The 15,934-nt window shown below is 42.1% G+C and overlaps 1 protein-coding gene across 2 annotated transcripts in view; it reads left to right on the forward strand.

Annotated features, from left to right (window-relative positions):
• Positions 1 to 15,313, forward strand: part of GLIPR2 (GLI pathogenesis related 2) — a 28,659-nt gene extending 13,346 nt beyond the window's left edge. The window contains exons 2-5 of one of the 2 annotated variants that reach the window (XM_072852870.1): positions 6 to 114; positions 3,575 to 3,678; positions 12,110 to 12,187; positions 13,263 to 15,313. In XM_072852870.1, the coding sequence (XP_072708971.1) occupies positions 6 to 114; positions 3,575 to 3,678; positions 12,110 to 12,187; positions 13,263 to 13,423 (452 nt within the window). In that variant the 3' untranslated portion in view covers positions 13,424 to 15,313. Of the gene's footprint in view, positions 1 to 5; positions 115 to 3,574; positions 3,679 to 5,621; positions 5,957 to 12,109; positions 12,188 to 13,262 lie in introns of those variants that run through there. The other variant, XM_072852871.1, reaches the window with a different exon arrangement.
• Positions 15,314 to 15,934: the final 621 nt, after the last annotated feature.

The following is a 15,934-nucleotide window of genomic DNA, read 5'->3' on the forward strand; positions in this document are numbered from 1 at the left end:
TTCAGCTTCCAAACAATTTGCTGAAGAAGTCTTGAAAGCACACAATGACTACAGGAAGAAACACGGAGTCCCCCCCTTAAAACTCTGCAAGAAGTTAAACAGAGGAGCCCAACAGTGAGTTCAGTCCTTTCTTTTCTCTAATGAGATTTGTGACACTTTTATCCGTTAGGTTTGACTGTGCATACTGCAAAAATATTTGCCTTTTGACATGCTGACATTCAGTGAGGACTTACTGGGTGGAAAGTGAGGGACTCTACTCTTTCTGTCTCCCTACCCAACCCTTTTCGTCCCTTCTTTCTCCACATAGCGCCAGCTGGTCACATGGACACTTCTGTGGTCACAACTGTAGAAATCTTTCTTGCACCCTTTTCCAGACGTGGGCTGCATCTGTCTACACTGGTATGTCTCCTCTGCAGAGGGTAGTTGCCTAAAACATGCTTCACCACCACCTCTGTCAGACGATGTCATCTGCAGCAGAATATCCACTGCTGCTGAAATAGTGAGAAAAGAACTTTTTCATGGTAGGAAGTGATGACTGGTCTAAGATCAATGGAATCGGAAGGAAGTAATTTCAGATCAAATTGTCTATCTCCCTGACCCAAAAGCAAAATCAGTATACGTTGTTCTCAAGACTGTCAGGAGGGACACATCTTACCTCTTCTCCAGTGTTAGTTAGTTCTTGTCAGTCTAACGAAGAGTGGATCCATCTTCCTGCTGTCTGTCTTAAGTCTTCCTTACAGAAATTTGAGTCCAATACTGCTTGTCCTCTTTGCTGTAGACACAACAACCAGATTATTTTCTTTCCCTTTACAGCAACCTTTTTCAAAGTAGATTTGAAAATCTTCAGTTTTTTCAGGCGATCCTCACAGTACAAAGGAGATACCTGAAGGAGTAAATGCTGATTAGACTATTCAGAAAATAAATGTCTTTCCATAATAGCTAAATAGTGGCCAGTTTGATCCCTGCAGACATGAGATCTCATCTCCCGTTAGGCTTTCTACCATAACCTTGCAGACTTTTCCGTGCCGGCTGGCTGGGAGCCAGAGAGGCTGTAGCCTTTCCAGAAACTGATTTACTGTCCCAGCATGGTGCCACACTGTCACACAGATACACCAGCTCCCACACACCTAGACCAGAATCTCCACCAGGTGTTGTGCTGTACAATGCACCATGTACATAGCATGTAGACATGCCCTCTGGCAGCAAGCAAAATCTGATTCTGTCTTTTTTTTTTTTTTCACAATTTTTTTTCTTGAGACACCATGATAACTGGATACAGTATTTTGAAGAGATGGAATGACAGTGACTCATCCACATACCTTTGAAATCAGCTGGGGTTTTCCTTCTGTTCTTCAAAGGGTCATTTTGTTTCTGTTTTACATGATGCCTCACAACGAGGAAGAAATTTCATTGACTTGTCAATAACACTTGTTGTGTCTCCAAAGTGCTACAGTTGGTTTGAACAAGTCAACTTGTATGAATAGTTCAGATTATTTTGTCAAGTATGCGTTGCTCCACATTTATCTCTAAGTGTGCTATTGCCCTTGCTGAGTATTTTTAGGTCCTTCTGGAATTCCTCACAGTCCTCTCTGGTCTCAGCTGACTTTTCCCGCTGTGATGAATAACAATAGGAAACCTTTGGTTGTGGTCTGTAACTTAACTTGTAAGAATTAAAAGATACATGTTCAGAGACGGGTGAAACTGGTTGATAGCAAAACCCAGAAATTGTTTGATCTGAATAGAAGACATGAAATATAATAAATCTCTTATTTGTCAGGAGAGATTTTGCATAATCTTAAATTCGAAGAAGAACTTCACCTTTTCTTTAGGTATATCTGATATCTTTGTTGGTATATATCTGGTGTATCTCTGGGTACTTTTCCATGCTTCTCTATCTGTGTTGAAAATGATCTGTTTCCTACTATTTTCAGTTCCAATAATTGCGACAGGTTAGATGAACTGACTATTGGATCCCTGCTTTAGCATGAGATGAGTCACCCTCAGCAGGTGTCTGTTTATCTCTGACTGTAATGAAGCATAGGGTGATGATCTCAGATGCAAATTGCATGCTTTCAACTGCCTGAGCTAGAGCGAATTAATCACCCTTTGTCTCAAATCCTTGGCAACTTTGTCCGTGTGCAATGGGTACTTTGTTCCAGTCTTGTCTCTTGCTTGGGATGTGGGAATTCTTGAAGAGAAAAATTTCAGGACTGTAGTGATATTGGGCATGAAGGAACATCTACAGATCCTCTAGTTCAGGATCTAGCAGACTGACAACTGACAAATTTTTGGGATTTCTAAATTAATGGAGGTAATTAAATGCCCTTTTTTTTTTTTTTTTTTGAAAGGAGTAGGACAGAAGGAAATGAGAACCTGATGACTGAAGTACTAGCTTGGGCCAAAATGTTCAGGTGGACAAACTTCCTGTCTGGCAGATGCCAGTAATTCATGATTAGGGAAGGAGTAACAGGACAAAACAAATGTGGTGATCCTTCCCCCATTATCTTCTCCCGGAAATTACAGATTTCTCCTGGAAATTATGTTTTTCCTAAGCAGTAGGTTGTATCCTCATTTTTTTGTTGCTGTTTGTTGTTTAATAACTCCTGAAGATTTCCCACACACAATGTAAATTTGTCTAGCTCTTTTTCAAACCCACATGTGCTTTGATGTCTGCATTGTCCTGTGGCGATGACTTCTGCTGCACAGTGTGGAAAAAGTGCTTTGTCTTACTTGACTTTTAAATCTGTGACCTGATGATTTTGTGTGTTGCCTCCTATTTCCTGCACTGTGAGAAACAGCAAATAGTCTTTCCAATTTCAGTCTCTGTACGGAAGCCTCTCCAATGTTGAATAAAGAGAATAATTGTTTTACACATTATGTTCTTCTTAACCCTATTGTTGTAAGACAATAAAATACATCCCACGCTCTCCTACATGTCAACTTCTATAGAAACAGTGCTGCTTATCCCTGTGTTGGTATACACAGTTGTTGCCTCAGATTCACTGTGTGGTCCCCTTCTCCTCCATACTGTTGCCTGGCACATTGCTTTTGTTTTGCATTTGGCTTTTTTTTTTTCATTTGTAAATGTAGGCTTTTTACACTTGCTTTGACTGAATCCCCACTTTGGTCTTCTTTCCATCTCATCAAGAACATTGAAGTTACTCCCGTGAGGGGCCTAGAAATGTCAGGAGGTGACACCTGTAGCGATTGCTGCAGGTACCTCCCTTTCGCCCAGCAGCTGCAGCTAAGGATGCCCGGTGGATTTCCAGGTGCTGGGCAGAACACGGTGGGAGGAGATCTGCCCTTTGGTTTCTTCTAGGCCCTTCTCAGCAGTGACACAGATGCTCATGAAAGACAGGGGAAATGGCCTCTAGGCCTTCCCTTTGCCTCACTCCTAGATCTATGTAAGCGTAAAGCATCTGTGACTTCAGGGCTTTGCAGCTGAGTAATTAGCTTAAACCGTCACCTTCCAGCAAAATTCCTTGCTTGCATCTCCTCCTCTTCCTCCTGCTCCTCCTCCTCTCTACTCGGTGTGGCTGTGGTCCATGACTCAATGTGTGGATTCCTTTGCTAGGTATGCAGAAGAACTGGCTACCACGAGGGTCCTCAAACACAGCTCCGAGTCTGCTAATGGAAAATGTGGAGAAAACCTAGCATGGGCATCTTATGACCAACCAGGTAAGCTTTCTTCTCTTGTTGTCTCATAGACACTGGATAAATGGCTTGTCTCATGTACTTTGGGCTCAGAGTGTCTGGTTGCAAGACTACTGGCATTTCCTCTGCTTCGAAATTGCGTCCACCACAGCCCAGCCCAGCCCAGCCCAGGCTCCATGGGGACAGGATGGTGGGGTTTGCAGTCACCCACCTGTACTGAGAGCAAGGAGCACGTGTAGGCACAGAGGGGGTAAGGGACTGTGCTAGTGTGCTCTGTCCCTTTGGAGGTAGGACTTGGCAGCTAGGCTGCTCCATATGTCCCGGCTGTGGAGCTGTCTTGAGTGCTACTTGTATGTCCCTAGGAGGAGAGAAGGCAGCCGTCAATGCCCTGTACTTCACCTTTATCCTTAGTTTGTCCCAGCCAAAGAGAGGGCTGACCACAGGCCAGCTCTGGTGAGGAAGGTGGAAAATGGCAACTGCTACACACCAGTTCCTGTTTGTGCGAGCAAAAACGGGGGAGGCGGACACCAAAGTGACAGAGGCTAATGTGTTCGACATCTAGTCTCTTCTGCTCTGTCAGCAAACAGGCTTTGAGCCCTTTTCCATGCCTTCACTTCTGAAGACAAAAATACTCCATATATTTTCTGATCATAAATGTTAACACGTAAATGTCAGCCTTTGGTTTGGATGCCCAAAGAGATGAATTTTGGCCAGGCTGACAGCCTGCAGTGAGCCTGTCGTGGTTTAACCCCAGCTGGCAACGAAGCCCCACACAGCCGCTCGCTCACTCCCCCCTGGTGGGATGGGGGAGAGAATTGGAAGAGTAAAAGGGAGAAAACTCATGGGATGAGATAAAGACAGTTTAATAGGGAAAGCCGCATACGCAATCAAAGCAAAGCAAGGAATTCATTCACTGCTTCCCATGGGCAGGCAGGTGTTCAGCCATCTCCAGGCAAACAGGGCTCCATCACACGTAATGGTTACTTGGGAAGACAAACGCCATCGCTCCGAACGTCCCCCCCTTCCTTCTCCTTCCTCCAGCTCTATATGCTGAGCATGACGCCATATAGTATGGAATAGCCCTTTGGTCACTTGGGGTCAGCTGTCCCGGCTGTGTCCCCTCCCAGCTTCTTGTGCACCCCCAGCCTACTCGCTGGTGGGGTGGGGTGAGAAGCAGAAGAGGCCATGACTCTGTGTAAGCGCTGCTCAGCAGTAACGAAAACATCCCTGTGTTATCAACACTGTTCCCAGCACAAATCCAAAACACAGCCCCATACTAGCTACTGTGACGAAAATTAACTCTACCCCAGCCAAAACCAGCACACAGCCCTCAGTCGGAGCGACGTTTAGCAGGCTCTTTCCTCCTGCCTCCTCCAGCGGGCAGGGCTCATGCCTTAGCCTGCTGAGACAGCAGGTGGGATGTATTAAAAGTAACCACTTGCTTGTTTTATTCCCATCTACCCCTGGAATTTCCAGCACAGTCTGAGGGAGACAGAAGTTCATTTCTGCAGGCTGGAGGCCCTGTTTGAAGAACCTGGAAATTTTAGACCCAGGGACACTGCTCAGTTCCTCTGCAAGTGCCAACTCTAGTCCCTAATGGGTATTTTTTCATGTTGAAAAAGAAACCTGGGGTGGAAAAATACAATTTGGTCTACTCATATTTGGCATTCTGTCCATTGCAAGAGTCTGAGGCAAGGGTTCAGAGCAGCATGGGAAAACACAGATGTACGGCAAAGTTTGCATAGTGGCTATGACTCACTGACTGAGCTTACTTCTTCCTTCTTGTTTTTGTTAATGGCCTGTGCTCTTTCCCCCAAGGTTAAAGTCACAGAATCCCAATTTAGAGAGCTGGAAACAAAACACAAATGCCTGTCTTTTTCTGGATCCCATTTGTTGTCTTCAATGCACTGTTTCCATACATAACTTGCCAGATTTGAGCAATTTTGTTGCTATTTTTTTATCCACAGGATTGAATGTCCTGCTGAGAAAATTAAGCTACATCCTCTTTTGTTCTGTAAAACACTTCTACAGGATCATTCAAAGTACCAGAATGAGAAAACTAGTTCTTCAAATAAAGTTATTCTCTTGCCTGGGCTTAGTCTTCATCTCTGTGGAGCTGGTTCATTCATCCTCTTTTTCTCATATAGTTCCCTTTGGATAGTTAATTTGCACCCTGCTCAGTGAGGCTGAAATTTATATTAAAGCGTCCTTTCAAGGGCTTAACAAAGGCAGGCAGTGTCTTCCGGTTTCTTTCCCAGATAAAGCAAAACTCAATAAACCTCCAGCATACTCTGTATTCTCTCTAAAAAAGTGATTCTATTGTTTATTTTGGCTCTTACTGAGTTCTGTAGTAATGCCAGAAGATGTATTTCTTGTTTCAGAGAAGAAACATGCTTTGAACTATAAGAGCCTTCTAGTTTGACCCCTCTCCTGGTACAAGAATACTTTGAATTGTATTTAGGATTTGAGAGTTACATAGCCTAAAGCTGTCGCTGGAAATATGTTTATCCATGTAATCCAAGAAATAGTTGTCAGCTGTTTCCTCCCTCCAGTCCTGCAGGAACTGCTCTGTGGCAGACTTCTCTTTGTGTTCAAATAAGTGAGCTGTCATCTGCCACTAATGCGAGAGACCGCAGCCTGCCTTGGCAGCTGTAGTATGTCAGGCTTCTCAGGATGCCCTGTCTCATTTCTCATGTGTCGGGAGGCTGAAGGCAAGCACTGGATGACTAAATTCTGGTTGGGACGGCTGGTGTGGCGTGAAGAACGTGCCATGTTGCTGGTGAAAACACTGCAGCTTATGAACTCTAGAGTTCGTAAGAGAAATTTACTGTATGTTATCACCCAAATCTGTTATGGGAGGAACCTGGGTCTGCCTACAGATGGGGATGAGTGGGCAGAGCAGCACAGACACCCTCTGCCCCAGCCCTGGAGGAGCATGCCCTAACTGAGAGCCTGCCTTGATGCATCTCTTGCTGTCTAACACCAGGCTTATACAGTATTGTTACATAAAGTCAAGTAAAATAAAATAAGGACCTGCATGAGAAACACTGGAAGTAGAGGATTACTTCCTAAAACCATTACTGTGACTTCAGTCTAGGGAGATATTTTATTTCTGAGGCAAATTTAAATCTACTTTACCTTTTTTCCCCTCAGACTGGTGGAAGGAAGGTTGTGATAACAAAACCTAGAAAAACATTTGAGGAAAATTCTGAGGTTTGGGGTACCTAGTTTTTAAGTAGATTGCCATGGTGCTGCCCATTCTTGCACAGAAATATGTCCTGAGTGATTTTATTCAAATGTTTTTAGCAACTAACTTAGTGGGATTACTTGAAGATTTAAGGATTCTTTAGTATGAGGAGAAACAGTAAGGCTGGGCCCAGAGAAATTAAACGTTAGGGGGAGCTGAATACAGTAGTAGGGCTGCCACAGCTTTGTCCCCAGTAGTGAGGCTGAGAGTGTATTCCCAGGCTGGCACGCACAAACATGCATATACAGCATGTACATGTGTTTATATGCAGGTGGCCACACAGATCAGCACAGACAGATGCAGTTAGCGTTCACATAAACAGCACCAGTGGCCTCATCCTGTTCCCCTTTCTGGCTGATCACGATGAAGTCTGTTATTGCAATATATAAAAATAAAATAATATATATATATAGAAAGTATTTTTTCCAGTAACGTATTCATATATATAAAAATTTATATTTTATGACATAAAATAATATATCTAATATAGATATTTCAGTAATGAAAGCAAAATTCCAGTGTGGATCCCTGCAGCAGCTGGGCTCAGACACTCAGTCTGCTCAGTAGCTGCCCCTGTATCCGAGTCTCCCCAGCTGCTGGCACCTGGACATACAAACCCCTGAGGCTGCATTTCCGCTCCCGTTGCTGCTACAGCGCATCTCACGCACACGCAGCTCCCTGGCTGTCGGCCAGGACCCCCTTGTCCCTGCGGTGGCCACTCACTTCTGTAGCGACTCCTCCCAGGCCACTTCACCTGCTTACCAGCTAGTCCAGCTCGTGCTGTGCTAGTGCTGACACACTCGCACCCGCACTAGTGCTCCAGTTGCTGGCACCACAGACACCCAGGTCCCTGCAACCCTTGGTCTGATACAAGTTGTTGGCACTCAGGCCCACCCCCCATCCACACAGAATAGAGCTCCTCACCCAGCAGAACACTTAGAAATGAAATTTAATGAGGCAAAAGGACAACTGATGAGATGCAGGGCATGGCCAGGCAAGAGTACTGACACCTGTTTACATGAAGTGGCCCCTTTTTCTCTCTCTACCCTTCAAAGAGTGGTATCAGCAGAAGAACTTTACACCAGGACTGTTAGTCCTACGTACGGACTGACCTCATATGGTCAGTGCTCTGACCATATGAGGCAGCTTGAGGCACAGTCAGTGTGGCCACATTACTAGCTCATAGCTTGGGTAAATAAAATAAAATCACTATGCTGATTCTGGACCTAGTCTTGGGCAGAACTATACTTGGGTACTAATTCAAGGATTGTTTTGCCAAGTTTTTGTGCGATGTAGATATGTCGAGAGAGTCATGGTACTGCTGAAACTCATTAGAGCAAGATTCAGCCTCTTCCAAAATGAACAGCTAGTAAGTCTAACCAAGCAGGTCGTCAGTCAGCTATCACTAGGAGAAGGGTGGAGTCAAACTGTTTCCATAGAGAAAGTGTTGAAACTGTGAATGTGGTTTACAGCAATGCAAACAGGAAGGATATTTTAAAAAAATAGCAATCTAGTAATGGGTTCTGCAAAGGGAGCAACAGAAGAGAAGCTGCAGTGCTGACTGTAAGACAGATCTGCATGCTTTTTGATAGAAGTAAACTTCAATCATTTCTGCTACAATCGGAAATGAGGGGTGGGAGTGAGATTTCTTTTTTTTCTTTCCTTCTGATTGAAATGCATTTTAAACAATAACCAACATCTGTTTTGGGGGGGCCTTTGCGGGGAGTGGGAACTGTTTTCAATGAAACATTCAAATGCAAGGGAAACTGACACTAATTGCATCACTTATTCTGTAATAATTTGAAATGGAAATACTGTGGTCAGTTCTCTGAACCAGCAAATCTGAGCATACAAGTTGCTGCTAAAGCAGGTGGGCTCAGTGCTCTGCTGACCCCTCTGCTGTTCTCTCTCAGGTCATTTTCTGTAGGCCCTGGGAAGCCCAAGGGTCACTGGGCTCAAAACAGAGTTTTCCCTTAGTCCCCTGTGTATCAGCTGTCACTTTCAACACTGGTTTGGCTTGTGTCCCACCACTGCATTGTTTCCTGCTCCCCAAGGGGCAAACAATCAGAAGAAAAGTATTTCAGAAGAAAGAGAGCATGTTTAATCACTAGGTACCTACCTGTCTTCTCACATGGTAATAACTTCCATGTAGGAACCCCCTCATCTCCTGTGGCATATGACAGATACAATTCATTCCCTTCACTTCCAGGACACTTCTTTAACTTCTTTAACATTTCAAGACAGAGTCTGTCAAAAGTTGCCTGAGTTGCCTAGTCCTTTGGTCACCTTGTGTTTTGCCAGGAACAAGTCAGTCTTTAATTTCTCACAGCCTATGATGCAATGACTCCTAATTCAAGGAGGATGACAGCAATGCCATATAATGATAACCTGATTCTGCACATACATAAATGGAGCATAGCTATCAGCTTCTAGGCTTTCACTGCCTGGCTGCAGTAAGTTGCAAGCTTTCATCCCTGAGGGCTGGGAATTAACACATCATGGATTGTGCTACCCAACTATGCCTGTTGTCTTTCATGTACAGGATCGAGGTATTCTTATCTGATGCCATTGCCACCCCCCTTCAATTAAAGTGTTATGAAGTTTTCATATGATGGTATTCTTTAAATTAAAAAAAAAATATGAAGAGATACTGTGTTTGTCAAGAATTCCATGTGTCTTGCAACATTTCCATTTACGGAGATTTTAAGTTCTTGTCATGTGGAGCCTAGGTACACTTCTTAGAGCTACAGTAAGCAGAGTGGGGATGATTTTCTCTTGAACTGCTCTTTATGCTATGTCACACTGATAGATAGATGGAGGGAATGAAGTGCTGGCAGCAGTGGGAATGCAGTCCTACATCTGTAAAAATACTACTTACATAGTACAGTCACTTAAGCACTTGTACACACAAAATACATGTGCTTCATAAGATCTCACGTGTCTGCAGTCACATTCTCACCGCCCAGCTTGCCACAAACACATCTAAATCCTTCATAGCTTTGAAGTCTAGGGTGGGACAGGACGATGTTTGTTTGTTTGTTTTTTTTTTTGTGCTATGTGCTTTTTCTTTTCCCTTTGAATTGCATAAAGATTGCTCTCTGCACGTTTTTCAGTCTTCATTTTAGCTTTAGTTTGAGTAACAAATGAACAGATATTTTATTTGCATTACAGACTTCAGCCGTAAAACAAGTCTACAGGGTTTGTTGTTTGGTGCAGGGAGAGCAGGGAAAGAAGGAACCTATTGTTATTCCTGAAACATTTACTTTGGGAAGCAAGAGAAGTTTTGCTACCTTTTTATGTAGAAAATGTAAACTGACTCTACTAGGAGAGCACCATTCCTAACAAGCAGTGTGGCACAGGTAAGTTCATAGTACTTTCAGTTCACAGACCTCTCAAGAGATGGCATTTCATTCAATATTTTCTTTTCAGTGACAGCTCTGACAGCCAGCCTGCCAGGCTAACAATGCCATCCTTTTAGCAGACTGCACTCATAAAGCAACTGAAGTTTCAAGGAGTTAACAGCTCAGTGTCTGACTTCTAGAACAGTGCAAGTTTAAGACATGAGTCATTGCTGTTCTGCAGCCAACGGTCCACCAGGGACCAGCGTTCTTCATGACGGTAGGCTTAACAGCATTGGCAGCTTGCTATGAAATCAGCTAGCCTTGCGTTATACTTCCTGGAATGCTAAGCAGAAATTTCATTATTCATATAGCTCAGGGAAAAACCTGCCCCCTTTTCCCTCCCCAGTGTTTGACACAAGAATTTCCTAACAACCAGTAATGGAAAAGAAGTAACATTTGACTTTTTAGTACATAGCATCTGCAAGTTCTGGTCTAAGCTCCTGCCCTCTGCACTGCCTGTTCCACCGGATCCACTGCAGATTATCAGAATCTCCTCCTTTCTATCAGGTTCCTTAATGGTTCAACAGAAAACAACGAAGGATTGTTTCTTTGGCGAACATCAACCTTAGAGACCCACAGGCATGTAGTGCTACATCACTGGCCGTAGTCATAGTCCTTATACAGCTGTGGTCAGTGAAAGCCTTTGATTAATGTGCTGGACACAAAGACTTCCACATAGAAGCAGCTCCTTGGCATGTATATTTGAGGTGTCTGACTGTAGTACCCCGAGTTAGAATGCCTCAAAGTGGACATCCACAATGGCTCAAGGGCTAAGTAAGAATCACTAAAAATAAATGCACTCAGAAATTTGAAGTATTAAAGGCTGATGCGAACATGGAAAACTAGAGGATGTCAGAAGTGTCATTTTTCTTTGGTTTGCTTGGAGCTCTAAGGGGATATCTTCATATACCTGCATCCACAGGTGGGAGGCCTCCCTGTAGAAAAGGCCCCTGTGCCCTTTGCTCAGAAAATCTGCCAAGGCTTACTTAAGTCTTTTCAAACACGTTCCAAGAGGGAGGGAGCTGCTGAAAGCTGTATGTAGAAGCCTCATGACAGGAGCACTCATCCAAGGTGAGGGAGATGTGTCTTCACTGCCTTCCAGGCTGAAAGTTCCAGGAGGTTGTGGGCAAAAAAAAAATGTAAACTCAATGTGTTAAATTGCCAGATGATTTCTTTGAGGACTAAAGGGATTTCTTCCCCAACTCAATCCAAATGCTGTGCCACACAGACCTCACTTGTTCAAAGTTTTTTCTGATTTCAACGTTGTAAAGTTTTAACCGCAGGCGAGAATTGGTGGGTGGTTCTGTTTCTTGATCTGTTGGTGATAGTATAGTGCTCTTCATCAGCTCTGTCCTACCAGATGAGCACCTTGCTGCAGAGATCTTCCCTGAATGGGATGAACTCTACCTGGTTCTACAGCTGTTTCATGGGTTGCCTGCCCAGGCTTTGAGCCAGGCTGTGCTGGCAGCACAGTCCCTGGCACTCCAGTGGAAGAACTGATGGACTGTTTGCGTCGAACAGAACTCAAGTCATTGATGGCATTGATGGCATGAGATGCTTAACAAAAAGCATCGGACTACTTAGTAACTGAGTAGCAACAGCTATTGCAAAACAATAAATATTTGGTAAGTTACATGTACTACCATGTTACCTACATTTCAAAAACTTTTCAGTAAAAAGACTGTTTCTCCATGTTTCTAGAAGTTCTTGCCAGCTATTCACAGAAGATCTTGCTGGCCAGGCTATAAGTGAGCCACACTTCTGTGTTTATGTCATGATTCCACAATAGATTTCTTTTGTCTTTCAGGAAAGGATGTGGCTGACAGATGGTACAGTGAAATAAAAAATTACAGCTTTCAAAACCCAGGGTTTTCTTCTGGGACAGGTAAGTTCAGACTGGGCACTGTTTCTTCAACAACGCAGCTTTTATTTTAAGAAATTGGCTAGAGAACTTGTTTAGGTATTTTTCAAAAAACTACCTTTATTTCTTAGGAAAAAAATTAGAGGGGAAAAAATTAGAATTTCCTCAAAGTTTTATGTTAGAAACTCACAAAAGGGTAAAAGGAAACTGAGAAATGAAGAAGTAAGCAAAATTTGTGGGTTTTTTTTAATATTGTATTTTTCCTCTGACTCCAAAGTTTTTAAAAGGCAACTTAGTTTTAAGGGAATTTAATTTGTAGAAAATACTAAATTGGAATCATATAGGTGTCTTACTAACTATGCTGTTGTTTACATTGACATGTGTCTTCTACCAAGTTATATCACTCCAGTCACAGAGATAACTTCAGACATAATTTGGAGATGAGCCACAGGCCATTGGCTGCATATTGACAATCCGGTGTTGAATGAACATAAGAACATTGTTCCTTGAATAATGCTCAAGCAAGAGATATACCCAAGCTTGTTTCAGATGAAGAAAATAATGTTTTTCTCTCATGGGGTCTGTCTGTGCATAGGGGGTACAACTGACGGAGCAGCACAATGCAGGGGTGACTACTACAACTAGGCAGAAGGAGCCACAAAACCAGTGTTATTTTGAATAGTTGCACATGCAGACACATGGGGGAGTCTGCACGGTCAAAGCAAATGATGGTCAAAGCAAACGAATCATTGTCACTGTCAGAACTGCTATTCACACTGCGGGGAGTGAAGACCATGATTTCTTTGTCCAATTTTATATCAGCTACTCCTCAAACTACTTCTTCCATGATTCCCTTACTAGGTATTCTTATTTGGATATAGGACATGGAAATGGGAATAGTAGTGTGGAACCAGATCAGATCAGGCTTTTTCAAGACAAAATGCTAAATGTAGTTTTATTTTTGTGTCCTTAGCTTGTTCTCCTGTTAGAAAAAGAAACAGTTTTGTATTTTTCTTTCTTCCTCCCCCTCACATGTTAAAGGGAATGGTATAGTTTTAGTACCTAAAATGAGTGCATATGTTTATCTTTCTTTCTTCAGGTCACTTCACAGCAATGGTTTGGAAGAACACAAAAAAGATGGGAGTTGGAAAAGCATCTGCTAGTGATGGCTCAACATTTGTGGTGGCTAGATATGATCCAGCTGGAAATGTAGTAAATCCAGGCTATTATGAAGAAAATGTTCTTCCTCCAAGAAAATAACTTTTTTTTTTAAAGGTAGTCTTACTGATTAATGACAAATGAACCTGGATTTGGACTTAACAGTGTTTGAAATGAAGTACGATTCAATGAAAATTCCTGTTTGATACTGCTGTTCACTTCTCATTACAGAGGAAGCAATTACATGTTCCTTGTGTCGATCTGCACATGAGGTCCTTGTTGTTTCTGAGGGGGCTTCAGTTTATTTGAGGATGAGTTATATGCAGCATTTCTGAAGGGCAAAATTTATAACTTTTTTTTTAATAGTTTGCATGAACTCTGTGTCAGCATGTGAGTAAGCACATTTTGGATGTCTCTTTTTAAACAAGTAAATTTATAGCTTTCTGTAAACTGAAGATACCAGCTTGTAATTATATCACATACTCCCAGTTTTCCAGTATTTTTTAATAACTGTAACTTCTTTGCTCTATCTATACCTCCTCCTACTGTGCGGCCTGCTCTGCAGATGGGACATATGCAAAACGTCCCGTATGAAATGTACATGTGTAAAATGTAGTGGCATTCAGACCTATATGTGTTTATTAAGAGGATCTCACAGAACACTAAAATGTTGCTGGCAAAATTGTATCTGTCAAGCAAGTTATAACTAATGCATGACCTGAAAGCTACTAAAAATTTTTAAATCCTAGCGTTATATTTTAGGTGCTAATATTTAAAATCTGTGTTGAGATGAGTGTATTTCATGTTGAACCCCCATTTTACAGTTTACAGTATGTACATTGTCTTACAATCAAATCATTCACTTCTGTTACAGGAAAGCAAGGTACTGCCTTTTCTCTTAGATACTTACGCACAAAGAAAATTTCTTTGATGGAGCACATTGGATTTTATTTCTCAATAACTTATTTCCTAGGGAATATCTTCTGCAGGTGTCATGCTATACAGACAATAACATTCCCAAATCATCTCTTGTCTCCTTTAATAATGGCACAGTAGGAGGTATTGACATGGTCATAATTAAGAGATGTTTACTTTTTGTTCATATCATTCAATAATAGTAAAAATATTTCATGTACTGGATTGATGCCTTGAAAAAAGCCAGACTGAATTTCCTTAAAAGCAAGCAAGCAAAAATTCTGAGGACACTTTTTTCTCTTATGAAATGTGGATTGGTCCATTTTGGCCAGGTTCGTATCCTGTGCTTCAGTTTGGGGTTTTCTTTTCTTTGTAAATGTTTCTTTTGACTTCTGCTGAGATTCTGTATGCCAGAATTTGGTTCATGAAGAGTGCCATTACAGAAACACTTACTTTTGTTTACACAGTTGTAATAAACTGCACCATTACGGCTTGATTATATGTCACTGTGATGCTGTATGTTACAATCTTTTTGCTGAATTTGACACATATAATGAATATCTGAAAATTAAATATTTTTGAATATGAATTACTCAAGCCTTTGCTGTTACCTGAGTCTTTGTTAAATACTCTTCAGATCTTATTTCCAGGACATTAACATGTGACATTATTACTTTTGCAACATGGAGCAAAAAAAGCAGCAAGTATTCTGGTCCAGGAAAGAAAGAAGAGACCTTCTAAGAAATGATAAATCATAACCTTTATACAAAGATTGAGCTACCACTTGAATCTGAAGGCGAAGAGGCGTACCTCTTTCTCTGTTGAATTCCTGCTTTGTTTCTCATTTCATTTCTGCTGCTCCCTCTCTCGGTTGACATGTGCTCACTAAAGAATACCCACTCCACTCCCACTCAGACGTGTGTGTTTCAGTAACTGCAGTCTTGGGGCCTTCCCCTCTTCAATCCTCAGCTGACAAATGTTGCACCTCCAAACATGTTTTATGTGCAGCACATTATCATCCCTGAGAATGAAAACGGGACTTTCTAAAAAAAAAGGCTTGCTGCAACTGACGTAAAGGTACAAGCTGATGTTAAGTAAATTAATGGTATTAAAATACTCTGTTTTTTCCTAATGACATTGCTGCTATTGGCCCTACAATTCCTTGAATGGCTGGTGTAAAACTGTGTATGTTCTAGTCAAGGGAGTCAAGTCAGAATTTTTCTCTGCTGACACCTAGGTTTTATTTTAATATCAGAGAGAACTGGGAAGGTAGGTAAAGAGAGGACAAAACAAAACAAAACGTGTTGTTACCATTACTTAAAATGATAGTGGCAAGTGAACTTCCAGAGCTTTTCAGACAGAGCATTTTGAGGAGGCATGAGAGATAATCAGACCTGGAAGAAGCACAAAGCCACTCAAATAGACCCGATGCACGCTTCGTGCACTCTACAGAGCATCCATGCAGGTAAGTATCATTGTAACAATTAAAAAACCCCTGTCAATTTAGTTCTTCATAACCCAGGATCATGATGTCGATGCCTTCTGCAAATGAACTCTGGCTGCACGGTAAACCACAGCATATGTAGGAGTCCAAATGCAAAGGGAAGGGTAACACTGCTGACGTGACTCACCCAAAAGCCATATGATTTTTGGGAAGTGTACACTGAAACTTGACTTACCAGCCATCTCTATTAAAAG

This window comes from Ciconia boyciana, chromosome 2, assembly GCF_034638445.1.
Source record: "Ciconia boyciana chromosome 2, ASM3463844v1, whole genome shotgun sequence".
Taxonomy (NCBI): domain Eukaryota; kingdom Metazoa; phylum Chordata; class Aves; order Ciconiiformes; family Ciconiidae; genus Ciconia; species Ciconia boyciana.